Raw genomic sequence first — 26372 nt, forward strand, 5'->3', positions numbered from 1 at the left:
GAACTTCTTCACAGTTCGAGTGGCCAAGGTCTGGAACGGGCTCCCAAGGGAGGTGGTGCTCTCCCCTACCCTGGGGGTCTTCAAGAGGAGGTTAGACGAGTATCTAGCTGGGGTCATCTAGACCCAGCACTCTTTCCTGCTTATGCAGGGGGTCGGACTTGATGATCTATTGAGGTCCCTTCCGACCCTAACATCTATGAATCTATGAGAGAGCCTTTAAGAACTTCAAAATTAGAATTACGCCAATTTTTTTTAATGCTGAAACATTATCAGGGCCTAGCAAGAAGTAACCAAATGTACCAGTGCTACAGTAATGCTTTATAGATACAAATATTAGCCTCGCAACCAAGAGAATAGAACCATATATGGCTTCCCTCCTGACCCCAGGTCCACTGCTGACAATGTAAGATCTATTCACTCACTCCCATTTTTCACTAAAGATCTGCAATTAGAGAGAGTACACAGCTTGGAAACACCACTGACTGGCTTGGGGCAATCCTAGCTGCACTTCAGAGAGCCTTTGCATGGCTCCAGGGTGTGTGGTCATGGACATTCCCAGGCATCTACTCTGCCTAAATTGTCAATCTCTGGTGCGTGCGGTAGGAGTGGAATAAATAGCAAGGCTTATTTTGTTGATAGAAGACCCAAGGTCAGGAAGGAGGCTATGTAGATATACCCTAAATCAGTAGTTCTCAGCCTTTTTAGACTCACGGCACCCCTCAGAAAATGCCAGCACATAGTTTTCAGTCTTATTTTTTTACTATAGATAAATACAAGAGTAATTTTTCTGTTAAAATAAATCAGAAAGACCACAACACATCAGAATGTTTTTAACACCATGGATTCCTTTTTCGAAAACTCTGTATTTATTTTATCAATCAAGTCTGCACACCTCCCAGCGCTAACATTGCATGGCACCCTGTGGAACCATTGAAAAGACCTCAAAGTAGCCCAGGGTGCCAAAGCAACCTGGCTGAGAATCACTGCTCTAAGTATGCTTACACAGTGAATTAGCTTCTCTTGAAAACCACCAACTTGCTATAATGTTTCTGATGCAAAAAATGGGTTCTTGAGATAGGAATGTGAAATCCACATAGGCAAAGACAAAAGTGAGCTGTGAAGGAAGCCCAGGCATTTGTGTTTTTAAGGAAAAGGTTTGATCACTTCATGTTCTTCTCCTGTGGTTATAATAAAGGCTGCTATCAATAGGAAGCTAGTCCAGGTTGGATAACTGAAGGAGCTCCTAGATCTGTGGATCAGACTGGGACAGTAGGGGTGTGCAAAACGGGCCATATTTGATTTGGATTCAGCCTGAATTGGGGACAGTGATTTGATTCATTGATTCGAATCACTGTCCCCAATTTGATTTGGCTGAATCTGAAGATTTGATGCTGATTTGGAGAATCAGCGATTCAGACATAGGCACAGCTTTAAATATATTTTCTACATACCTTGAGGTAATAGGTGCAGCTCATGAATGCTGCGATGCTGGGCTGGATGGAGTGTCCCACAGAAGCATGGTGGGGCCCCCTGCATGCTCGATGGCGAACCCAGAAGTGGACCAGAAGTAATTCCGGTCCACTTCTGGGTCAGCTAGGGAGCATGCTGGGGAGCCCCCTTGCATCTCCCCCAGCTCTGCGATTGGCCATGGGGGGACCCTGGGTGCCTCCCCAGACCCAGGAGGCATCAGTCGCTGAGCTAGGCAGGCATGGGGGGAGCCTCCTGCACACTCCCCAGTGGACCTGGAAGCACTTCCAGTCCATTTCCAGGTCTGCTTCCAAGCACGCTTGGGAGCCCCCGGTGCTCCTGTGGGACACTTCATTAGCCCCAACATTGCAGCATTCACGAGCTGCCTGGTACCTTGAGGTATGTAGAAAAAACATTTAAAGCTGTATCTATGTCTGAATCGCCAAATCTTTCTGAATCTCTCTGAATTGATTCAGAGGGTTCCAATTTGATTTGGAGAGATTAAAGGGTCTCCTGATTCGATTCAGATTCAGTGATTCGGCCACCAAATCAGGCCAAATCTCTGCCAAATCAAATCAGGGACCGGAGCTTTGCACAGCCCTACTGCACAGCTCCTAACAGGAGAAGTTTCTTCATGAGAAGCTTTCGTGAAGGGCCAGATTTTAGGCTGCATAAAAGGAATGGAGATAGAGTACTGGGATGGGAGAGTTCAGAAATTTCCCCTAAGTGAATAACACTTGGTGCTAGGGGAAATACTGGTACTAACACCCAGGGAAGCAATTATGAGCTCTGCCTTAGTGAGTTACTGCATCAGGTGTATACACAGGAAGAGATTATCATAGTTAAAAGATTGCAGGGCAGAAGTAGACTGTATATTCAACTTACAGAATCAAGCAGTAGGGAGTACTCACCTCTCATCCTGCTACATATACACTTACAAATCAGTAGCAAACACATTTTTAAAATATTGCAAGTAGTATTATATTATAATTGAACCAGCTATAAATTAACTCAACAACCCAAAATGTTTGTTACTGCTTTTGTCTCAGGGGATCGGAAGGCATGACTTCTGAGTTTCATCAAAATGTGTTTCATCACTAAAGGTTTCTCTAGCCAATACCACATTGGGGATGTGCACATGCAGTTCAACATGGATTTGAGGTTGATGTAAAATTCAAGAAGCACTAGTGTTCACTGAAGTAAATTGCATTGGTGCCCAGATCAACACGCTGCAAAGGGGCTGCCTGAGGGTGCTACAGTGCATCAGGCAGTCCCCATACTGTAGTACCTTTGTATCCCTGCTAGCGTCATCAGCATCTATATGTGCATTGTGGCAGACTAAATAACTCCACTACAAGATAGTACTTGTGTCTGGCAGTGCTATCCTATGGTGGAGTTAATTAATTTACTGTAGCCGAATAGCACACACGCACTAATTAGTCAGCTCCTCAGTAAACATCTTGCGTACATGTGCCCATTTTTATGCTTGTGTAAGTGAATAAGCCCATTTTGCTGAAAACTGCCAAATTGAAACCTGGGGTATATGGAAGGCTGAGACAACAGAAGACCCAATTAGGGATAGTGGTTTGTTAAAGCAGTCACATGTCCTATAACTACTTAAGATTTGGTGGGGGAAAGTCTGTATAGAAGAAACATCTGTTCGGCATGCCTGCTAGCTTTGCAGAACCAGTGATAAGAAAGAATAGCTATGATTATCTTTACCTATCTTCTTTCATTTATGCTGGCAGTTCACCAGTTGAGTAGTCTTCAATAGACTTGGATTGGTTTTATTGCAAAATAACAGATCATTTAGTTTAAATAATAGCATCTGTAAGTTTGGTAGGCTTTACTATCAACTCATGACTTGCACCTTTCTTCTCTGACAACGCCATAATTTCTCATATTATTTACCTTGAGAAAACATAGCCAACAACTGTCATTACTGCTTTCAAAAGATGACATTTTCTTTTAACCATTTATCTACCATCTACAAGAAGACTGGAAGAGCCACCATGCTAGCAAGAAACTGTTTTGAGATATGGAAGTTGCACCAATCCAGCAGTCTGCTACCACCCTTGTCTACATTGTTTTTCTTTTGCCATGTGCCAAGCCTCAAAGGCTAGGCATAGATATTCAAAAAGACTGACGCAGAATCAATTTAAGTTATGGGGTCTTCTGAAAATGGCATAGTTTAGGTCTGTAGGGAACAGAACACACATTGCTGTTTGGTGAGGGAGGCAAATCTTAGACTGGGTTCTACCACTTTTAAACCAGTCTGTGTGTGCTGAACTTCTATTCTGTTACAGGTATAGACTGATTTCCAGTCACTTATCCTGGTAAAAGTGTAAGGTCTGTACTTGGCCAAAAGGTTTCTCGTTGCATTTACAAGGCAAGCACACTTCCTGCATATTAGCCCCAGGATCTAACTTCACCACTGTGATAAAATTTTAATCTCAGGAAGATTCCTCAGACTCTAGTTCAAATATACCTTTTGTTTTGTTGGCTTAAGGGAACAGCTATATGTCAGCTACGAACACTTTTTTTTAAAGTTGTTAAACAATATTTGCCTTTGTTACAAGGCATTTAGTATCTTTCCTTTTTCTTTGAAAAGATAAAAGCACCTGATCTCACACACACTTTATATAGATTTTAATCAGATGATGGGTTCTGATATGTAGCTTCTGAGTAGATCTGGCCAAAGTAAGATCTGTTTCCAATTTGTCCTGCAAAATGGAAGTAACAGTATTCAAAATAGCCTTATTAGGAGTTTCAGCAAGCTCCATTAGAATATTTCAACTAGTCAGCATTGTCCTAGGAACAATAGTTTAATAGGTCTGTTGCTTTGCTCCAAAATTTAGCTGACCAAATGGAACCAATAGAAATCTAGTATAAATCTTCTGCTATAATTTTTGATAAGGAGCACGGCTATCCTAACCAGGTAGCAGTCAATTTAATTAGGGAGAGAAAAGCTCTCAGCAGTAGGAAAACCACAGAAAACTTATACAGATATCTTTTATAGAAGCCCATTAATGTTGAACTTACTAACTGTTATGTGTGTCTTCGAGCTATGATTGCAGGATTTCAGAAGCGGGGAGTCATATTTGTTTGCTTAAAAAAAACAAAAGGAGATTTTGCTTCAGGGTCAAAGAATTCTCTGGGTCTTTTCTTTCAGCCGCCAGCCTCTATAATGAACCGCAACTAAGTTCTCCGTGCTAGGAGACAGGAGGAGTGACTGTGGAAGTTGAGAGGTCATTCTGTCACATGCTCTGCTTGTATCTGTTCACACAGCATATACTAAGTAGGATCACAATGAATTAGTACTTAAATAGGAAACCCAGAAGGAACTACACTACACCAAACCAAGGTCTTGGCTGCTTTTGGCCATGAAAGAGCCCACGACTCTTCTTTGCCTATGTGTTCTGACTAAGCTGTGTTTTGGATAACTGTATTCTGTATAGTTAATCCTGCAGGAAATGTAAATTGAGTTTAGTTATTAATTGCTCTGAACTAGTGCTTCTGGTTGTTTTGTGAAAGTAAATAAGTGACAGGACCATGAGTCAATGTGTGGTTAAGAACTAAGTGCCAGATAAATACACAGTTCTGCAAGGAATGCCTCAAGAGAGAGAAAAAGGAAACAAATGGTTGGACACAGGTCTGGAAAATAGATCCTTGCTCTAACAATGTAGTGCAAGTTACTTAAGGAAATTTGGGCAAAATTGCTTGTCTGTCAAGTAGGAATAATAAATAAATATTTGCCTGTGTTTTGGGATTAGTTAGATAATCTTTGGAAAGCACTTTGAACATGTAAAGTGCTAAATAAATGTTCATTATTAAGGTATTTTCACATTGTTTGTTTGTGTTTACTGCAGAAATTGCAATGACTTCTATTATGTGCAACAGCAAATACAGTTTGTAACTAGCAATACCATCCTGTTACTTCTATGCCTTCCACAGTAGCTTATTCTTTTTATTGTTTACTACGACTTTCATAGGGCAGAGCTCATACACATTCCTTTGATATTGTAGGGAAGCTGCACTAGGCTTGTTTAATTGATTTTAAAGTAAACAAAACTCCTTAATGTGTTTAATGTTTTAAGTGATGGAGGAAGGGAGAAGCTCTTTAAATGTTTATGTGGATTTTGCAGGCAAATTTTAATTAAGGGCTGGTGGAACATTGTGCTTTCGCAATCTGGGCCCTAATTTTTACTATTCAATCTTCAGGGGCAGGCTCCCATGAGTGCATGTAGCACTACTGGGTTCAGACAGGCATAAGAACTAGAAGTGCCAGGTACTGGGTCAACCCTTAGGTTCATCTTGCCCAGTATTAGACATTCTCCACTTCACACAGGAGAGGGCTGTCTGAATAAATGGGGTTTTTGGTCTGGAGCTCTTTGCTGATCCATTTAAGGCAGTGAGTCTCAATTAGGGTGCCTTATGCCAGATCCTTGAAATGGATCTTAAGGTTAACAGGGTTCAAGAACTGCATCCAGACGAGTGTGGACCTTTGTTTCTCCTGGGACAAGTAGAGCAGCACACCTTGCACCACTGCTACTTATCCCTGGGGAATGCCCATGCCATGCGCACTCTGAGGTGTGACAGGTTACTCTGGGTGGGGTAGGGGAAGCTGGGGCGAGCAGCTGTGCCTTATCTGGTCTCCTGTGGGCCTTGGGGAGCTGCAGCTGCAGTGCTCCTGTAGGTGGGAGCCTGGTTGGCAGCTGGAGCGTGGCTCTGGCCAGCCAGGCTCCAGTTTTAGGTGACGCGGACTACCACCACATATCCCGCCCTGCTTTTTTTTGTTGTGGGGTTTTTTTTGACTCCAGGACCTTCGGGGGCGAGGTAGCAAAGCAGGAAACGCCTGCGGGTGTGGTGTATGGACAGGTCTGCAGCACCACACGTCCTGAGGGTGGCCATCATAGAAGATATCCCAGTTTTCTGCTCCTCTGTCCTCTATTGATAGGAAACTGGATGCCTTTATGTCCTCTATTTGTCTCTTGAAGGTGGAAAATAGAGGACATAAAGGTGTCAGTTTCCATACCAATACAGGACAACCGGACCGCGCTCTACGAAGGCCACCCTACATCCCCCCATGTGTCCACACTCGGCAGCCACGAGGTAAACCCAGATCGCTGTCCACAGGCACGGGGAGGGCTGAAGCCATTCTGCCCCGCCGTGATCTCTGCAACACAAGAGCCGCTCTGGTATTTTCCCTAGTGGCTAAAAGAGTGAGAAGTAGGACCTGGCCATTTCCAGGGCGGGGGCCTCAAGTCCATGGAGGGGCGCCTGGAGCCTAAGGTGCAGAAGCCCTGACTGAGAGGCTCCCTGGCAGGCCAAAAGTTTCGGAGTACAACTTCTCCCCACATCCATGCTCCCAGGAGGCTGCTGTTCAGGAAGAGCAGGCTCAGGCAGGGATCCCCCGCCGCGGGGGCGGGAGCGGTGCCTGCGCCCCCGAGGGAAAGGGGAGCTTGGGACTGGGGGTGTATTGAACCCCCCCGGGGGCGCGTAGCAGGCTTCTCCCGCCGGGCGGGGAAGGAAAGGGAAGGGAGCGCCCTGTGCGCCGGGGGAAGCCGCCAGAGCGCAGCGGGGCGGGGCGGGGCGCCGCCTTCCCCCGGCGGCTGGCTTGCGAGGCGGGCTGCAGCAGGGGAAGGCGCCGGAGGCTCCGGCAGCCGCAGGGAAGTTTGCGCGGGGGCTGCCGATGCCGACCACAGGTAAGGGCTGGCGGGCGCGGAGCAGGTGGGGCGCGGGGCGCTGCGGCAGAGCTGCCGGTGCCGGGCTGCGGTCCCAGCTCCCCGCCCCGCCCCGGCCGCCGTCTCCAAGTTACTTGGCGCGCCGCGGGGTTGAGGCGCTTACGGCGCTGCCTGAGCCCCGACCCGGAGCGGCCGGGTGCGGAGATGGGAGCCAGGGCTCGGACTCGGACTCCCCCGGGGCTTTGCAGCGAGTAACTTCCTGGCTCCCTCCAGCAGCCGGAGCCGCGTGGCACGAGGGGGAGCTCCGAGACCTGGGGCCAACTTGCCGCTGCGGGAGCCTGCAGAGGACCCGGAGGTCTCCTCGTGAGGGGCGAGGTGACGGGAACCTTTTGGGGCTCATCCGCGCAGGTTCTCTCCCTTCCCTCCCCGGGCGTTTGCTGCCCAAGTAGTTTCATCCCTTCCCATGGGGTGGGTGAGGGCTGGGATGCTTGAGCTGGCACTGGTCGTGCTTTGAGCAGGGGCTGGCCTGGATCTGCATTTGTCAGCCCGTGGGTCGTGGCCCAAAAGTGGGTCGCAAGAGTATGTGAAAGGCATTGGTGACGTGGAGGGGGCGCACCCCCTGAGATTGGCGGTGCACCCCCTGAAAGGCCAGCGCTGCTGGTGGTGCCTGTGGGTGGTTGCCACTTGCCATCCCCCCCCACTGCCAACAGCACCAGTAGTGTTTGCAGACAGTCGCTGATTGCTACTGGCCACCACCCCCTGCCACCCCCTCCACCACCACGGCCACCTGTGGGAGCTCCATGCTGGCGGCCACCACCGCCTGCAGGTGGTCGCCATGCCCCCACAGCCTCTGTGGGCACACGTCGTTTATGGTAAAAGGGTCGTGAACAAACTTTAAAAATGGATTCTCCTTTAGAGGAGAAAAATGTGGGAAACTGTGGCTTCTTCCGTGCAGGCTGGCAGCGGCTTGACTCCCCCCCACTTCTCCACACACCCACCCCCTGCCCTACACACTGAGGGGATGGGGCCTGGGGATGGGGGGCAGCAGGTTGGGACTGGCCTTTGATGTTTACAAATGAATCCTGGTACAGAAAAGGTTGAGAACCACTGAACTAGGTGACTTCCTGAGGTCCCTTCTAACCCTCGTGTCTATGAGTCTGCAGTGATACAGAGATGTATTTGCATATCAAGGCAAATAAGTACTCATGATGTGACTATATATTATGCCTGTGACAGGAACCCAAATGGCCAGGTCCCATTGGTAAAGAAACATTCATGGGGATTTTGTAGAAGAAACCAAGCAGACACTTCTCCTCTTTACAGAGTAGGAGCCCAGTGTGTGCACGAGATGACTATTCGGCGACCTTCTGAGCAACCTTCCTTTCTTAAGGACTTTCCAGAGTCCCTTTAATTTCTTAAGACTCTAGCTTCCTTGCCTTTGCTCTACAAACGTAAACCATGTAGAAACGTAGTAACTTGATGTCTGTTGGCTGATCTCTTCTTTCCAGGTATCATTGCACAACAGAATTTTTAGAATTCAGGCCATGACTTGAAAGTGAGATTAGGTAGTGTTACGTGTATGCCTCCAAGAGCACAGTGAATGATTGGGACAAAATGCAAGTTCTTTTGGCACACTAATACCACTTTGATTTGCCGCCATCAATAAATCAAGTTCCTTATTTGAATTTAGTCAAATTATAAAAAAAAAAACCTTCTTTTTTGTGGCTTGCTGTCTCTCTTATGTAATCATTTGCAGTCTCGCTCTTGCTGATATTTTAGACAACAACAAAAAAGCCACATCCTACTAAAAGGCGTGTCAGAATCAGCAAGTTATTCATGTAAACTCAAACCCTGCAAACACACATCTACTTAACTTGGGATAGTTAACCAAATTTAGTGGGGCTGATTTAAAGCAAGATTGGGGCCACTAGTTTAAGTGCATGTTCTCGCTCTTTCACTTTCTCTTATTCCTTTAGTTGTCTTTTTTTCTGTTAAACTTCCTTATTGTGTCTTGGCCTGTAAATTAGAACAGCCCTAGTAAAATGAGAACAAGTTTTGCTCCACAGGTTTACAGAAACTGCTTGTGAGTTTTGTAAGCTACTAGAAGATGAGAAGAATAATCTTTCTTCTCTTTTTGAAATGAGATGATAGTATACGGTTATTGTATCTGCCAGAAAATGGAGTAATGAGTGGAATTCCAAAACAGAAATGTTCTGTTACGTCCTGTTGTATTTCAAAGGTGTTTGCTTTCGTTTGGAACGTTACCCTTTTTTGGAACATTATCCTTCACCTTTTTAATTACTTATGTGTATGAAATTACACTTGTTTGGGGTCCTCACATGCACATTTGTCTGTCGGCAATACAAATGCAGCACTTCTCAAGTAACTCAAGAAAAACTACTACCATTATAGCTTGAAATTAAACTGTAAGTGTCTGACAGCTCCTGGCTGAGATTACTTTCATGTTATGCAAAGTTAAATAGGGTTTATTCTTGAGGGACAGGAGGAGGAAGTAGCTTCATTTCTATGTGTACTCAGCACCAGCAACTTCTGCAGTCTCCTACTTTTCATTTTCACATTAGATCATCCCTGGAGAAAATGAATGAACCAAAAAAAACCTGGTCATCATCTCCTGAAGTGGCTCTTGTTTATGTCAAGTCCTTCATTAAAGTGAATTCCTTAATTGCTTAAGCGGGGAGAGAGTTCAGTAGCTGTGGTAGATTAAGATGATAGAATCAAATACTAGAAGGGTAAATAGGAATACACTGTCTGTTTTCTGTACCCGCATCCCTCCCATAGGATCTCTCATCATAGGAAGTGTATTACTAAGAAAGCATAATATTATAACAGCATAATTGTTTGCAGTGTAATAAGGGTAAGAGGAATAGAAAAATGCAAACTATGCAAGTTGGCTGATTTGAGGTTGCTTTGATAATGTCAGTATTTGGAATTTCTTGTTTGTTCCTGAAGCTTTGATATTCCTTCAATTCTAGGGTGCAGGGGGTTGTATTAAGGTTAGTAGTAGAATTCTGTTGGGGTTTTTTTTGGTTGGTTGGTTGGTTGGTTGGTTGGTTGGTTGGTTGGTTTGTTTGTTTAATGTGGCTCTACTTTATGAAATGTGTATATAAACTTTCATTTAAAGGTTTCACTATTTTTTTTTCAAACTCCAAATAAACAGTTTCTTCTCTAGTTGCCAACCTTGCGTAATCATCCTGGGATACATGAAAGTTGCATTGGATTCTTTACTCGTTTTATATTATTGCAGGCTAAATCATGCTTTCAGTTACTCTGGTGCAGCTCTATCACAATCTGAAGAGCCATTGAGATGTCAATCTGCCTTGTTGCATATTTCTGACTTCAGTGTTTACCATGTACTTGTATACTTTAAAAAATCACTGCCTTTCATGTTGTCTTGTTGAAAAATGTCTTCAAGATTGTATACCAGAACTAATTCTAAAATATTCAAGTTTATCTGAACTGAGAAGAAAAAATATCCGCAGCTGAATTGCAGGTTATTTCTATCCTGACAACCAAGGACCCTCGTGAACTTTGGGTCTTTTTTAAACAGCCTTTTCCCCTCTATTCCCAAACTATGCTGGAGAACTTTTTCTCAAACTTTTTTCTTGCCATTGCTAGCATTGATTCAAATTTTGGTAAGAGGGAGCCCTAGTGTAGACAGCCTGTTCACTGTAGTGTTGGAAGTCAAGATAAATGACATTTAGATTCTATAGGCACCTATGCACGAGCAGCAAAGACTCGATTAATCAGTGAGCTTTAGTTAGTGCCCCCGCTCCCATTTTTCAGCACAGGGATGCTGATACATGAGATGTTTTAGGTGCTTCAATTAGGGCAGCACTCAGAGGCGTATTAATTAAAGCACACACACACACACACACACACTCTCTCTCTCTCTCTCTCTCTCTCTCTCCTGGAGCATGTGTATAAATGCCCTGTTAGTGTATTTTTACAAACATTTATGTGGTATAGACAGGGCCTCATAATTCATATTGAGTAGAAGCTTGAAAGAAGCCTCCCATTTTTGCTTTATGCAGAACAATAATTTTCAATCTACTCTCACTTGGGACCTAACAAAAAGCATCTGTGACTATATGCAAAGTCCCATCAGTATCACAGGCTTTTCTAACTTCATAAGATTGTTGTATAGGTAAGATTGATAGAATGGGCCCTAGTTAGGTATTTGTTCTGAACCCATAAGGCTGTGTGGAGAGTAGAGGGGGCGCCTATGGCCTGGTAAGAATGGGTTGGTTCTTCTTTTCTAGTTCTACTGCAGTGTTACCAGCTCTCATGATTTTTGGCATTGTTCTTAAAGTCTACGCTTCAGGAAGGTGAAAAACATAGTTCATGTGCGCTCGCTCTCTCTCTCTCGCTCTCTCTCTCATATATATTTCATAGTTTCATAGGCATTAGGGCTGGAAGGGACCTCGGAAGATCGAGTCCAGCCCCCCGCCCAAAGGGCAGGAAGTCAGCTGGGGTCATAGGATCCCAGCAAGATAAGCATCCAGTTTCATCTTGAAGGTGTTCAATGAAGGCGCTTGAACAACCTCCGGTGGCAGGCTGTTCCAGACCTTGGGGGCTCGGACAGTAAAGAAATTCTTCCTTATGTCCAGCCTGAAACGATCTTGTAGTAGTTTGTGACCATTCGTCCTCGTCATCCCTTGGGGCGCTCTGGTGAACAAACGTTCCCCTAGATACTGGTGGTCACCCCTGATAAACTTGTAGGTGGCCATCAGATCACCCCTGAGCCTGCGCTTTTCCAGGCTAAAGAGTCCCAGGGCTCTCAGCCTGTCATCGTAGGGTCTGCTTCCCTGACCTCTGATCATGCGTGTGGCTCTTCTCTGGACTCTCTCAAGCTTCTCCACATCCTTTTTGAATTGTGGAGCCCAAAACTGGACGCAGTACTCCAGCTGCGGCCTCACTAAGGCCGAGTACAGGGGGAGAATGACGTCTCGGGATTTGCTTGAGAAGCATCTATGGATGCAAGCCAGCGTTTTGGTCGCTTTACTAGCCGCAGCATCGCATTGCAGGCTCATGTTCATCTTGTGGTCAATGATGACCCCCAAGTCTCTTTCTTCCATAGTGCTAACCAACATAGCACTGCCGAGCCTATAAGGATGCTGCGGGTTTTTTTTCCCAAGGTGGAGAACCTTGCATTTATCGGCGTTGAACACCATCAGATTCTCATCCGCCCACTTGCTGAGCCTGTCCAGGTCAGCCTGTCTTCTGGTGTGGATGCTTTGCCCCAAAGTTTGGTGTCATCAGCGAACTTGGCCAGTCCGCTTCTGACTCCAGTGTCCACATCATTAATGAAGATGTTGAACAGTATGGGTCCAAGGACAGAGCCCTGGGGGACCCCACTGGTCACAGGACACCACGATGAGTGACTTCCATCAATTACTACCCTCTGGGTCCGACCCCGGAGCCAATTTTCCAGCCAGTGGATCGTGGGGGACCCAAGGCGACAATTGGCCAGTTTCTCCAAGAGACGATCATGAGACACCAGATCGAAGGCTTTTTTGAAGTCAAGATATATGACATCAATCTCATCTCCCTTGTCCAGGTGATAGGTCACCTGGTCGTAGAAGGAAATGAGATTGGTCAAGCAAGACCTACCCGCAACAAACCCGTGCTGGCTATCCCTTAAGATGTTGGCGTCGGCCAGTCCATTAAGGATGGCCTCCTTAATAAACTTTTCTAAGATCTTCCCCGGGATAGAAGTCAGGCTGATGGGCCTATAGTTAGCCGGATCCACTTTCCTCCCTTTCTTGAAGATAGGCACCACGTTGGCCTTCTTCCAGTCTTCGGGCACTACACCAGAGCGCCAAGAGTTTTCAAAGATCCGCACTAGAGGCTGGGCTATGATGCTCGCCAGCTCCTTGAGTACCCTGGGGTGAAGATTGTCAGGGCCGGCTGACTTGAAGGTATCCAGCTTCTCAAGATGTTCCTTCACAAAGTCAGCATTAATGGAGGGCAGGGGATCACCCTCACCCGGACTTCCCAGCCCTGTAGCAGGCACGGGCGTCCCATGGGGCTGATGAAAGACCGACGCAAAGTACCTATTTAATAGGTTGGCTTTTTCCTGGGCGTCAGTTGTCAGTTGCCCCATCTGGTTCAGCAGGGGTCCAACGTTGCCCCTGCTTTTCCTCCGGCTCCCCACATATCTGAAAAAGGACTTTTTATTGTCCTTGATGCTCAAAGCTAGCTGGAGTTCAGTTGCAGCCTTGGCTTTCCTGGTCTGCTCCCTACAGGACCGGACCAGTGCAGAATAATCCTCCTTGGAGGTGACTCCCATCCTCCATCCTTTGTAGGCCTTTCTTTTTAGCCTCAGGAGGTCTGCTAGGTCCCTGGAGAGCCAGGGGGGCTGCTGTGCCCTCTTGCTGCCTTTCCTCCGAGATGGAATAGACTTAGTTTGTGCATTGAGGATCACTCCCTTGAGGAGCAACCACTCTTCTTGAACTCCCCTCTCCCTGTGGTCACAGTCCCTTAGGGCCTCACTGACAAGCCTCCTGAGCTTGTCAAAGTCGGCTTTCCTGAAGTCAAGGACTTGCGTGTTGCTGACTGACTTGCCAGCTTTTCGGCGGGTGGTGAAGGTGATCAGCTCGTGGTCGCTGTCACCCAGCTTCCCATCGATCGCTAGGTCGCCAACTAGGTCCTCCCCAGTAGCCAGCACCAGGTCGAGCAGCGCTTTGCCTCTCGTTGGCCCATAGACTTCTTGAGTCAGGTAGAGGTCATCCACGCACGAGAGGAAGCTTTGTGACCGCTCAGATTTTGCTGAGCAATCCTCCCACGAGATGTCTGGGTAATTGAAGTCACCCATGACAACCATGGTCCTGGAGCAAGCTGCCTCAGCCAGTTCCTGGGCAAACTCCTGGTCTAGCTCAGGACTTTGGGTGGGAGGTCTGTAATAGACTCCCACCATTGTGTCCCCTGTGCCGTGTTCCCCACGGATTTTAACCCAGAGGGTCTCCAGCCATCCACCCTGGTCACCAATATCGGCTTGCAGGGACGCGTAGCTTTCCTTAACATAGAGAGCTACACCCCCGCCCCTTTTCTCTACACGATCCCTCCTGTACAGGGTATAGCCATCTGTCCCCGTGGTCCAGTCATGGGTGGAGTCCCACCAGGTCTCCGTGATCCCTATGACATCGTAATTGTTTGCACTGAGCAGGAGGATGAGCTCCTCCTGCTTATTCCGCAAGCTCCTGGCATTAGTGTACAGGCAGGCAAGTGCCCCCTGGGGGGCTCCTTCCTTGCCCACAGATTTTACCAGGGCTGGGGCTGGGGTGGGCTCCCATATAATATGGTGCTGAGCCTTAAACTGTTACTCATTTGTTTTGTAGTTTCTTATTCATATTTTTCACATTTATATCAACATCCTGTTATGCAAACATCATTGCTGTTCTTTTTCTTTTCTTTTTGCATTGGAAGAGGGGATTGTAGTCATGGTCAGATATCCAAAAAGAGACCTAAACTATCAATGAAGCAGGAAAGCTCCTGTCCCTCTGTCAAGACTAATCCTAGGGACAGTTACACAGCTGGTTTGCATCTATATTGCACTGCAGGATGTTACTGTTTTGACTTGCATGAAAATCAGATATTCTGTTTTGATCAAGCCACTTCACTTGCTATGGATTTTGCAGCTTCGTGGATGTTGTGCCTATCCCACAGTGCTCGGGTTAAGTCCTGGTCATAGTGAATGCTGTACATCTGTTGTGGGTGTGTTGGGATGATCCCACACTTGAAGTTGTTTTGAGAGACAGCTAGCAGCTCCTGTATGTGGGGCTACAGGAACAGGAGGAAACTGATCCTGGAGGCCTGTGTTTCAGGTTTAGTAGCAATGTCTTGGGATGTCCTTACCTGAAAAAGCAAGGGAGTAGATTTTCCCCACACTTCTACTTCCATCCTTCTAGAGATGGAATTTATCTGGATCACTGGACATTTCTCCATGCAGCTCAACAGACTTTCTCAGTCCTGCCTCAGTACTGTAGTTAAGCCACCACAAAATATATTCTTCTTCAGGAAAAATAGAGAGAAAGGGAAAAATAAGTATGGTTGGAACACCTTGGAGAATCAAGTGGCTTAAAAAGAGGCAGGACAACTAACTGGTTCAGAAAGGCATTGTCTAAGTGCTTGTGGTTAGGGCTTTGTGAAGCTTTTAGTAGCTGATTCAATTCGGAGGAGATTCGGCCTGATTCAGGATCCGAATCTCTGAACCTGAATCGAATTGGGAGACCAATTAAAAGGTCCGAATCAAACTGGAAGCCTCTGGATCGATTTGGAAAAGATTCGGCACCAATTCAGAGAGCTTCACGTTTTCCTGAGCTCAAAATATTTCTATCCCCTTCTTAGCACATGCCTCATGTTGCACTAAAGGGACTTTTGAAGTCCTCCCACCACCTCAAGATTCTCCTGAAAAACAAAAATTAATAATCAATTACCAGAAAGATCAAAAACATGCACAGGTACTTTCTCTGTAGTCAGTGCATTGACTGTATCTGAGGTGGCCACAGATGCCCATCTGATATCTCCTACCACACCCTACACATCCATGTGTGTGGGCAAGCAAGGGAAAGGTTATTCATTAAAAGGCCAAAGAGCAGAGATACCACAAGTAGGCCTGTGCAAAGTGTCATGTATTCGCTTCAGATTCACCTGATTCGGAGGGACAGTGATTCAATTTGGTGATTCAAATCACTGTCCCAATTTGATTCAGCCAAATATGAAGATTTTGTGCTGATTTGGAGATTTGGCCATAGACTAAACAGGCAGCAGTCCTCACCACGCTGCGCAAAGCTGTCTCCAGCTGGTAAGTCTGTTGTGGTGGGTGGAGGGGGGAGGGAAGTGGCGTGGGGGGGTACAGATCAACACCCCCACAGCGAGGGAGGGATTGGGATTGGGACTGGGGCTGGAACAAGCTGCCCAGCTGGGACAGGGGAGCGCAGGACTTGGGGAGGGGGGCTCCCACCATTGTGCACTGCCATGTGCTGTCAGTCTGGGAGGGCATGGGAGCGGATATATGCCCCCGGATCTGTGCGGGCCTGGCTGGGCTGGGCTGCGCTCCATGAGTGGAGCCAGGGATGCACTCTGGGCAGCTAGCCCCAGCCACAGCCCAGAGTATAGCCCTGGCTCTGCCTGTCCCACAGGACACAGTGGAGTGTGGGTTATGGGGTGGCTGCAGCTACCCTAAAATTCCCCATAGCCCCTGCCGCTGGCCCCTCCCCGGTCTGGGTGCACGAGCCTGCCGTCATGCCCTGCTGCTGTTTGCTCAGCTGGGGCGAAGCCATGGCTTGTCCAAGATGTGTGGAGAGGTTGGGTGACAGCAGGAGGGCATAGTCCTCACTCCTAGTACCTTCTGCCGCCCATCCGGAGCGTAGCTCAGTCCAGCCCGGCTCACACAGATCCGGGGGCACACACCTGTTCCCATGCCCTCCTGGACTGGTGGCGCGCCATGGTAGGAGCCCCCCTCCCCGAGTCCCACGTCCTGGTCCTGGCTGGGCAGCTTGTCCCAGCCCCAATCCCTCCATTGCGGTGGGGATGTTGATCTGTGCCCCTCCACACACCACTTCCCTCCCCCTCTGCCCACCACAACAGACTTACCAGCTGGAGGCAGCTGTGTCCAGTGTGGTGAGGACTGTTGCCTGTTTAGTCTATGGCCAAATCTCTTAATCGGCATCGAATCTTTGGATTCGGCCAAATCAAATCGGGACAGTGATTTGAATAGCTGAATTGAATTACTGTACTTCTTAATCAGCCGAATCCAAAGTGAATACTTGCTGCTTTACACAGGCCTACTTGTATTATCTCTGCTCTTTGGTCTTTTAATAAATAACCTTTCCTCTGCTCACTCATACATATGGATATGTAAGGTGTGGTAGGTGATATCAGATAGACATCTGTAGCCATTTCTATACAACCAATGCATTGACTACAGAGAAAGTACCTGTGCATGGTTTTCATCTTTCTTTTAATTGACTACCAATTTTTGTTTTTCAGGAGAATCTTGTGGTGGGAGGACTTCAAAAGTCCCTTTTAGTGCAACATGAGGCATGTGCTTGAGAAGGGGATAAAAATATTTTAAACTAAGGAAAAAGTGAAGCTCATGGAATGATACACAGGACCATCTATCCCCTCAAGCTCCACTAGTTTTTGGACATAGCATCATCTGCCAAGATGACATGGAGCCATTTAAATGGAGAAGTCCCCATAGCGTATTTCCAATGGAGCCATGCTATGGGAATAGGAGGAAGAGAGCTTATAGGTGGAATGGGACACAGGCTGTCATGCCAGTGGCTCAGTTCCCCCGCTCTCTTTTTTTGGCTTTGTTAGGATTCAGGCAAATTTACTACTCTCCATGGGCAAACATTCTGCTCTCTGCCGCTTTTAATGCTAAAGGGAAATAATTTGTCACAATCCTACTGTGGCTGTTTTTTTAAATTCCAGCAATTGATTTTTGGATGCAGACTCTTTGTTAATGCCCCTCTTAATTTTCATGTGTGGATTACAAATCATTGTGTTAACTATATTGCAATAATTATTCAGTCTTGAAAGTTTAAAAGTTTTGTAATATAGCTGAGTAGCTATAGGGTTTTGTATTAATGTTCACATAATCTCAATGTACTAAAATCAATTAGTTTTAAAAGTAGGCCTAAAAGTAAGGCTATAAACACACACAATACAAATATTTAAAACAATGCATGCTGATAAATAAGCTTTTCATACAGAGATTATTTTGTTGACTTCAATCAATACTGTTCCTTTTACTTGGGTATATTGTTAGCCTCCACACGATACCTAACACTAATTTGCATGTGGTATTTTTTTTTTCTTCAAGTTTTCTTCCATAATAAAAAACTACAGAAGAGTGCCTTTTGAGTCTTTCCTCAAACAAAAGAGCCTGGATTGAATCCACAGGTGAAAAATTGCCCCAAATTTAATAGATGTTTATTTTTTTAGTAATAAGCAAAATTACCTGGTATTGGTTTTAATATTATAAGGACCTTTTTCCTGCTATGTTCAGACTGCTGTCCATACAGACCTTTTAGAATCAATAGACATTGAAGGCATAGTCTTACCTGTAACACCTACTAAGGAATCTCTTGCTCACTCAAATATTTTATTCATTCTAAAGGCACTAAGAGATGGTTAGCCATCTTATTCTGAAGTTGGAAAGGAGGCAGGACAACTAACTAGTTCAGAAAAGCATAAGATTGTGTAGGCAACAGCCTACTTCATCAGATGCTATATATTCCATATAGCTTTACCAAAAGAAAGTCTGTTGTCCATTTTCTGGTAACTCCAATACTTATTTCTTACCCATATTCATTCAGACTTGCTGAGCATCAAACTATTACTCATTTGGTTTTTAGTTTCTTATTCATGTTTATATCAACATCCTGTTATGCAAACATCATTGCTGTTCTTTTTCTTCTTATATTTTTGCCTTGGGAGAAAGGATAGTAGTCACGGTTCAGATAACCAGAAAGAAGCCTGAACTATCAATGAAGCAGGAAAGCTTCTGTGCTTCTATCAGAATGAATCCTAGGGACATATTAACAGCACATTTGCTTCAGTAGCCAAAGCTCACATACATGGCAGTTGTGAAGTAGGTTTGTTTCCATTTTATCTGAAATGAAAAGGAAGACTGAAGGTGGAAAATCACTGGCCAACAGGTGCACAGAGCTCTTTCACCATCACTCAAGAGGCAGTTGATGCTAAAAAATGAGTTAAGCATTAGGTGAAGGAAAGAGCAATTTATTGCAACCAGGCAATGTCACACAGCACTAACCAACAAGAAACAAAGCTTCCTTTACGTAGATGCTAGTTCTGTATATAATGAGGCTAGAAATAGATACATGCACGTGTGCGCACACACACATGCACATAAAATTTGACTTCCTTTAGTGTTTCTTGTGTGAACTAGTTATTTCATGACCCATACAAAGAGAATTTCAGATGCATAAATTTCAAATGGTTGTTAGCCATCGTAGTGTTTATATGCGTGCCTTCTGCATAATAGATAAAATGGTAAATACAACATCCCAAGCACTGTAGCTTAAATTTATAGCACCAGGTGTGCAAACAGTTTTCACATTATAAAGGATGTGGCTTTTAACAGCACAGAATTGGGAAAAAATTATACATGACATTGCATGTAAAAATTCTGAACAGCATTTCATGTTCACCAACCACATTTTGGACTGGACAAGTATACATGGTTCATGCAATAACTATTTGATTATGGGAGCTCATGTTTAATTTTCAAAGTTTGTATGTGTGTCTCTCACACACAACTTTTGACTATCTGAAAGCACTGAGTTATTAAAATGTAAGACATACTAATCTTGTTTTCTTAGGAAGCACCTGAAATGCTGCCTTTCACTAAAAAATACAAACTTTCCTATATAACTTGTTACATTCCTACTCTTCTTGCATGAACATATGCAATTGTATTTCTAGACTTATCCCTGTAGAAGAGCTCTCAAAATATTGTAGATTGTTTTCTCTTCCTCTCAAAGCTTATGCTTCATTTTTACTTCTATCAGATGTCCGTTTACAAGGGCCTCATTATACTGAATTTCTGAATATTTTTATTTGCTGTGCAATCTAATTTGACAGGTACTCTCTGCATTGTGCTGGATTGCCTTCAATGCCTTCAAAATCCAGCTCATTCTAATTCATTTTTAAGAAGCTTTACTTTATTTTATATTCTACAAGACCTTTTGTATTCTGATTTTTTTTTTTATAAACTCTTAACATCCTGTGGCTTTTTTGAGTGGCAGGTGAAGGGTGTTAAATAAAATGATTTCCTTCTCCTTGGGCTCTGTGCTACACATGAAATAATATTTCAGCCAGGCTGTGGACTTGACCATGCGTCCACTGAAGTTAGTGGCAGGAATTGGGCTCTTCATTAGTTTCCCGTGCAACCTTGTTCTAGAAATGAGTTTGAAGTGGCTAGCAAAAAAAGAAAAAAACCACATTAGCTCACCTTACCTCAAGCTTTTTTACTTAACTCTGTGTACTCACTAATTCAGCAAAGGCCAAACGTGACCTCAGTCATCTAAATATTTGCGGATGAACTCTGGTGCAGGTGAGTGGGCTAGTGCATTGAGGTTGCATTGTGGGTACTATGGACAGAATAGCTGTGCAAGGTAACTTCATCCCTTTTACTTGCTGTGGAGTGCTTTGCATTTTTCTTTCATTAAGTTACAGAGCCTTAATGGGAGTGGGCCCAAGATGAGTCTCAAGTTCTCAATTACATGGCTTCAGTAGTACCTGGTATTTTCTAGGACTAATCGGGAAGAGCTGTGACCATTACACTTCTCTCTACCATCTGCCATCACCTTCTGCCAGCTGGGTTATCAATATCCTCCTGTCTTGGCCTCTGGTTCTGTGGTTGAATTTAATTTTATCCCCTAGTGTCTCTATATTGAACTTTCAAAGAGTGCAAATATTCAAACTTTCTGTAAAATGAAAGGGGCAAGGGAAAACACTGTTTGCTGGAGACTCGTTAAGTCAAGTGGCACTGTTACAAAAAGATTGTTAGGACTATGGATATAAACTCAAGTGTTTCAGATAACAGGTTACATAAGAAGCACCATATTTTTCTCACATCCCACCCACCTTGTTTTAGGAAAGCAGAATGAAAGAAATTTTATTTTTTCCCCGGAGTCCTGGCTGAAAGGAGGCCATGTAGAACAGGGACAGAGTCTTCATTTTCAGTGTCATTCATCCTTCTCTTCCAGCTCCAAAGCTTAAGCTTTAACCCCATCACAGCTGCTCCTATATTAACAGCAGCTTTGGGCTATTCAGCAGAAGCCGTAACAGAGTTAAAGCTTCAGCTTTGGAGCTAGAAGTGGAGGATGAGTAGTGCCAAGAGCTTGACTCTGCTTCCTGTACATGCTCAGGAAGGCAAAGCAGCCCTTTCATAGCCATTATAACACCCCCATGCATCTGTTCCATTGTGGAATCAGCTTCCTAATTTAAAACATGCATTCCAACTTTTGGCTGACTAATTTTTTGGAAAAGGTGTATGTGGTATGTAAATAAAGATAGTATGTATATATTTACAACGGTGATCAGAAAGAACAATGTAAGAACTAGCTCTCTCCATTCCAGGTTGCTGTCTAAAGGAAAGGATACTGAAGAGGATACAGCTCAACTGAAAACCTGTGTAAAGCAAATCATGCAGTCTTCTGAAAGCAGCTGAAATGCAGCTCTCTGATAGGGTCATGAACCTAAGACAGGTTTTTTTGTCTGTACTGGTGTTTGGAGTTGCTGGTATACTCCTCTTCATGTACTTGCAGGCTTGGATTGAAGAACAGCATACAGGTAAAACTGTTACTTTATAAATTGCATTGCCTATATTACTTTAATGGGTTGCATTAATGAATGATTTTTGTAAGGGCATAAGATACTTTGTGTTGGATATTTTTGGAAGAGACACTGGGTTTGAAATGTTAAAGATTAATTTTTATTGCTATACTGTAATATAAACATTGATAAATATAAGTCACAAAACCAAAAAAAATGCTCCAAGCTACCTAATCGTATCATGTCAGCATCATTTACAAGTCTCAGGTTTACAATAATGTATTTTGTGCATGCAATGCCAACTAGAGTCTTAATATAATTCTATTTACAGTATTTTGTGTCTTGCTTTCTTTGGGGACAGGGCAAAAGAATCTTTCAGAAAAATTATTTTAATATACCATAAAGATGGACTTCTTCAAAGCAACAAATCTTATTGCAGAGTTAATCGTTTGGTGTCTTTTTTAGACAAATAGATGATGGATTTAACAAACTTCTACATTTTTATAACTCTAAGGGTATATTGAGACTTTATTTTGCACAAGTTTTTAGTTCTTTTTTCACTATAATACAAAATCTCTCAATAATACTAAAACCGCATACTGAGACACACACTTTTTCTAAAAGCCTTAGAATCATAGAAGAGTAGGGCTGGAAGGAACCTCAGGAGGGCATCTAGTCTAGCTACCTGCTCAAAGTAGAATTATCTCTGACTAAGCGATCCCAGTCTAGTGTCTGTTCAAACTGTTCTTGAAAAATTCCAGGGATGGAGATTCCACAACCACTTTAGAAAGCCTGTTCCAATTCTTAATCATCCTCATAGAAAGAAAGTGCTTCTTAATCTTCAACTTAAATGTCCTCCTCTGCAGTTTGAGGCTGTTGCTCCTAGTCCTGTTCCTGATAGTTAGAGAGAATAGTCTGTTTCCACCTTCAGATATTTGAAGACTGTTACCAAATCCCTCCCAGAGTCCTTTCTTCTCCAGACTACATAATCCTCGTACTTTCCTTTTGGTTCTGCAGTCTGGCTTCTGTTTTTTCTTAGGCTTCTATGATAAAATATAGTTGGTTCATTTTGTCCATACCGACTTCAGTATAGTTTGCTAGACACTGGGTGCGTCTAGACATTCAATTAATGCAACACAATAAACTCGGGCACAGTTTGCATGAAAGTTTATTGATCACGTGTGCCTGGGACCACAGCACATTGAACCAGGGTGGCACAGCACTGGCTGGCAGGGAGCCTTGGGCAGTCAGCCTGCCAAGCCTGGGGCTGCTCTAGCCCAGTTCAGCGTGCTGCAGATGGGCTGGCTGGGGTATAAGGATGCTACAGTGAGGGGCTAGCCAGCAGGTAGCCCCCACACTGAAGCTCCCTTAACCCCCAGCCAGCCCTATCAGTGTCTACACATGCAATGTGGTGTACATTACTTTGCCATAAGACAGTACTTGTGTCTGGCAGCACTATCCTATGGCAGAGTTAATTAGTTCACTTCAGCCCAATAGCACCACATATGTAGATGGTGATGCTTTACTGCAGAGCTAATTAGTCAATTCCACAGTAAACGTCTTGCATAGATATGCCCACTGAAAAGCAAACTAGATGTCAGAACAGAATAAGGCTAAATGAAACTGGGACTACAGTACCTGATCTGCTCCTCTCCTGTGCAATTTCAGGTTGAGTGTTGTTTATATGGTCGTTTAGGGCCTGATGCTGACCTCGAAAAAGTATAATGATTCTTTTGACTAAGCTGAGCATATTTGCATGATATGCTGTTTTGTGATGCTTACAGATTTTTCTTAAAATTAATATGAAGAGAAACACAACTGACTTACTATAGAAAGGTTTCCAAATAATTAAGTGGTTTATGCTTCTGTGATCGGATTGTTCTAGCCTGTCCTCTGTTTAGGAGTTGTAATCCAGGCCTGGATCAATTAGCCAGCTGGTAACAAGCTACCTGCCTAAGGGGGCCACAGCTGGCTCAAGCAAGTAGCTAATAATGAAGGTAAGTTGACTGGAAATAAAGGGACATGAAGAGGACCCGAAGGGAGAAAAGTCTGTGTGGAGAGGGAAGACTCCTTCAAGTAAGAAGGAAGACTATAGCGTGAGAACTAACCCATGCTTGTGGGTGTTCACCTTGGATTTTCTATGAAGCTCTGTGGTGCTGATCAACCCAGGGCTTTGAAGCTTGTATTGCTGGGCCCAGAGAAAGATTGGGTTGCTGGGGCCAGGTTAAAGGCACGTGTATTTTGGACTGCTTATGCTTTTGGCTGAACCCTGTGGAGTGGAAGAACCTAGGGCACTACAGCCTGTGCTGTTGAGCCCAGAGAGAGGCTGTTCAAGGACTGATTTGAGCCTGGCAGTGCTAAGCTAACCCCAGACCCTGCTACAGAGCTATAGAACACAAAATAAATATTTTATTGAAAGCAATGCTTCTATCAATAAGTCCCTCTTGCATTATTACTAGAAACCAAAAAGATAGATCAGAAACGTGGATTAACCTGAATTTACTCGGTTTTTTTGTTCAGTGTTATGGTTTCACATTCACTGCATCTTTCCTAGTTTTTAGGCTGACTTTTTTTTCCCTCTCCTTCCAGAGCTCCCATAGTAGTGCATTTATTCTTATTGAGTCTCCGAAAGAGGGAGCAGAAATTAGTGTGATGTATTTCCATATTAAACTGAAAACAAATTCTCTGCGCCTTGCACATCTTAATAGCATTCTTGGGTTATACTTTTTCTCAAATCTTTTGCATACTCTGAATAAGAAATATTCCTCCTCGCTTTCGTTTGCCAGTGAGAATATTTGAGTATCAAAATACAGAACCCGTGTAAAAATAACTCAAGTGTTAAGTATGATTAAATGTGATGCAGATTGAAATGTCCCATTGCATCAGGAGTGCCACCATTGCATCAAATCAGTTGGGTCTAAAAGAGGTTTTGGCTTCCTCTGAATTGAATTTGAGTGATTTCCCCCCCCCCCCCCCACCCCCCACCTTTTTTTTAAGAGGGAGTTTTAGGTTTTCTTTCCCTGTTTTAGTCCCTTCCCTCTGCCAATTTGGCATAGTCTACATTTTAAACACCTGTAACTCCTTTATGCCCCTCTTAGGCCTCTTTTCTAAATATATGCTCTTAAATGTTGATATGAAGTATAACTGCAAGGAATATTTGCATACAATCACTGCAATTTGAAATTACTGTTATAGATACTGAGCATTTTCTTCAGCTTGTGTGCATTTCCCCCCACCCCTCTATTTCACAGTGTGTTGCACACCTGTGGCTTTTTGGGAAAGAAGTAGGTCATAGTTTTGGAAGGTCCCCAGTTGACAACTATCTTTACAAGGATTTTATGTGCTGCTTTAATCATGATAGTGGGAGCATGCAGCTGTAAGACAGTGAGGGTTTTAATTTGCAAATGGTTGAGAGTGTGATTTGATGTACTGTTAAGAAATGGGAAGCATGCCTTGTGCATGCTTCTGAACTGTCAGTCTTAACAGCCTTCAGGGACAGTTGTTTGCTATAGGCAGAACTGTTCTTAGCCTCTGAGGTGCCCTGCTCAAAATGTACAACTGGCATGTCTGCATTCAGCTTCTATGTGATTTAAAGTTTGGCTGGGTTTGAATTAAGGAAAAATTGTGTTTGCATCATTGAACTCCCATTATTCTAGTACATCTTATTTGAAGTTTCGTAAACCAAATCTCAGGGGCAGCTACTGAACTTGGCATATGTGTTCTAGTATAAATGTTCCATTCTTGTAACTTAAGTTGAGAAACAAGTTAAGTAAAGAGTGTAATGTTAATTTAAAGTATCCAGTATTTTATCTGGTGCACATATTATAGATCTCTTTCTCTTTCCCTCTCCACCACCCCCATTGGTAGCCCTTTATGCCATTGAGTTTCAAGTGTGTTATGAATCATATATTTGCCTTTATTAGTTTCTTTCTTTTGTCCTTGTCTTCCCCAAGCATAGCTTTTTCTCTCACTCATTCATTTAATTTTTTACACTATCACTATCATTCACATCTTTGGGTATAGCTTAGCTGGGCTTAAATCCTATTCTTCCTTTTTCAACTATTTGATGAAGAAGTAGGAGAGGAACAGTGAGGGGGGGAACCCTGGCCATACCCGTTCACATTTCTTTCACAATCCACTCTCTGGTGCTGTGTGATACAGGATAATGTGCAGGATGTCTGACCCAGTAAATTGCAGTTCTTATGTGAGCTCAGTGGCCTCAGCCTTCAACTCAAACTTTGTTCTGAGTCCTTGGCTCCCCTTTCCCCCATCTCTGTGCAACTTCAGTCTTCTCTGTGCCATTTCAGGTGTCAAGTTCATGCTTTCTGTCACCTGTGTATACCAGAAGAGGAAGATTTGAAGCTGCAGGGAACCTTGGAAGCAATGACCACTTATAGCTTTTCAGCCTCAGTCTGCAAACACTTAGTAGGTTTGTTGGATTGGTTTTGTAGCTGGAGAGTATGAAGACATGGGTTATGGGTGTTCTCAACCACCCCCCTTACAGTAGAAAGAAGCAGATGTGGATGCTGAGACATCAGTGCTTGAAGGGTTCTCTACAATGCTTCATGCCTTGTGTGGGCAAGATTTTCCTCAGTCAGGATGTTATACAAGTGTCCAAATGTGACCTTCTATTTGGAGTTGGTATAACTGTTGTGTGAGTAAAGATGGCAGGATTTGGCCTATTCTTCTTTTCCCTGATAAGCTTTAGTGAACAAATGTTGTGAATTATTAGCCTTTTTTGTGGCATTGTCATTCCTGCTTAGCAAGTGTTCATAGTCATGAATGTGCTGTGGGCTCCAGAATAACTTATGGATCCTAGAGCAAAAAGGTCCACCCAATGCTTCCCTCCTCAGTGATTTTGTGAACCCATTGCTTCTCTTTGCACCTTCTGTC

The 26372-nt window shown here is 44.2% G+C and overlaps 1 protein-coding gene across 3 annotated transcripts in view; it reads left to right on the forward strand.

Annotated features, from left to right (window-relative positions):
• Positions 1 to 7034: 7034 nt before the first annotated feature.
• CHST9 (carbohydrate sulfotransferase 9) overlaps positions 7035 to 26372 on the forward strand; it is a 185108-nt gene continuing 165770 nt past the window's right edge. Inside the window, exons 1-2 of one of the 3 annotated variants that reach the window (XM_014595251.3) lie at positions 7035 to 7172; positions 21285 to 21497. In XM_014595251.3, the coding sequence (XP_014450737.1) occupies positions 21377 to 21497 (121 nt within the window). In that variant the 5' untranslated portion in view covers positions 7035 to 7172; positions 21285 to 21376. Of the gene's footprint in view, positions 7173 to 7403; positions 7527 to 20896; positions 21204 to 21284; positions 21498 to 26372 lie in introns of those variants that run through there. The other 2 variants (XM_019487409.2, XM_059724153.1) reach the window with 2 other exon arrangements.

Source organism: Alligator mississippiensis, chromosome 3, assembly GCF_030867095.1.
Source record: "Alligator mississippiensis isolate rAllMis1 chromosome 3, rAllMis1, whole genome shotgun sequence".
In the NCBI taxonomy this organism is placed as follows: domain Eukaryota; kingdom Metazoa; phylum Chordata; order Crocodylia; family Alligatoridae; genus Alligator; species Alligator mississippiensis.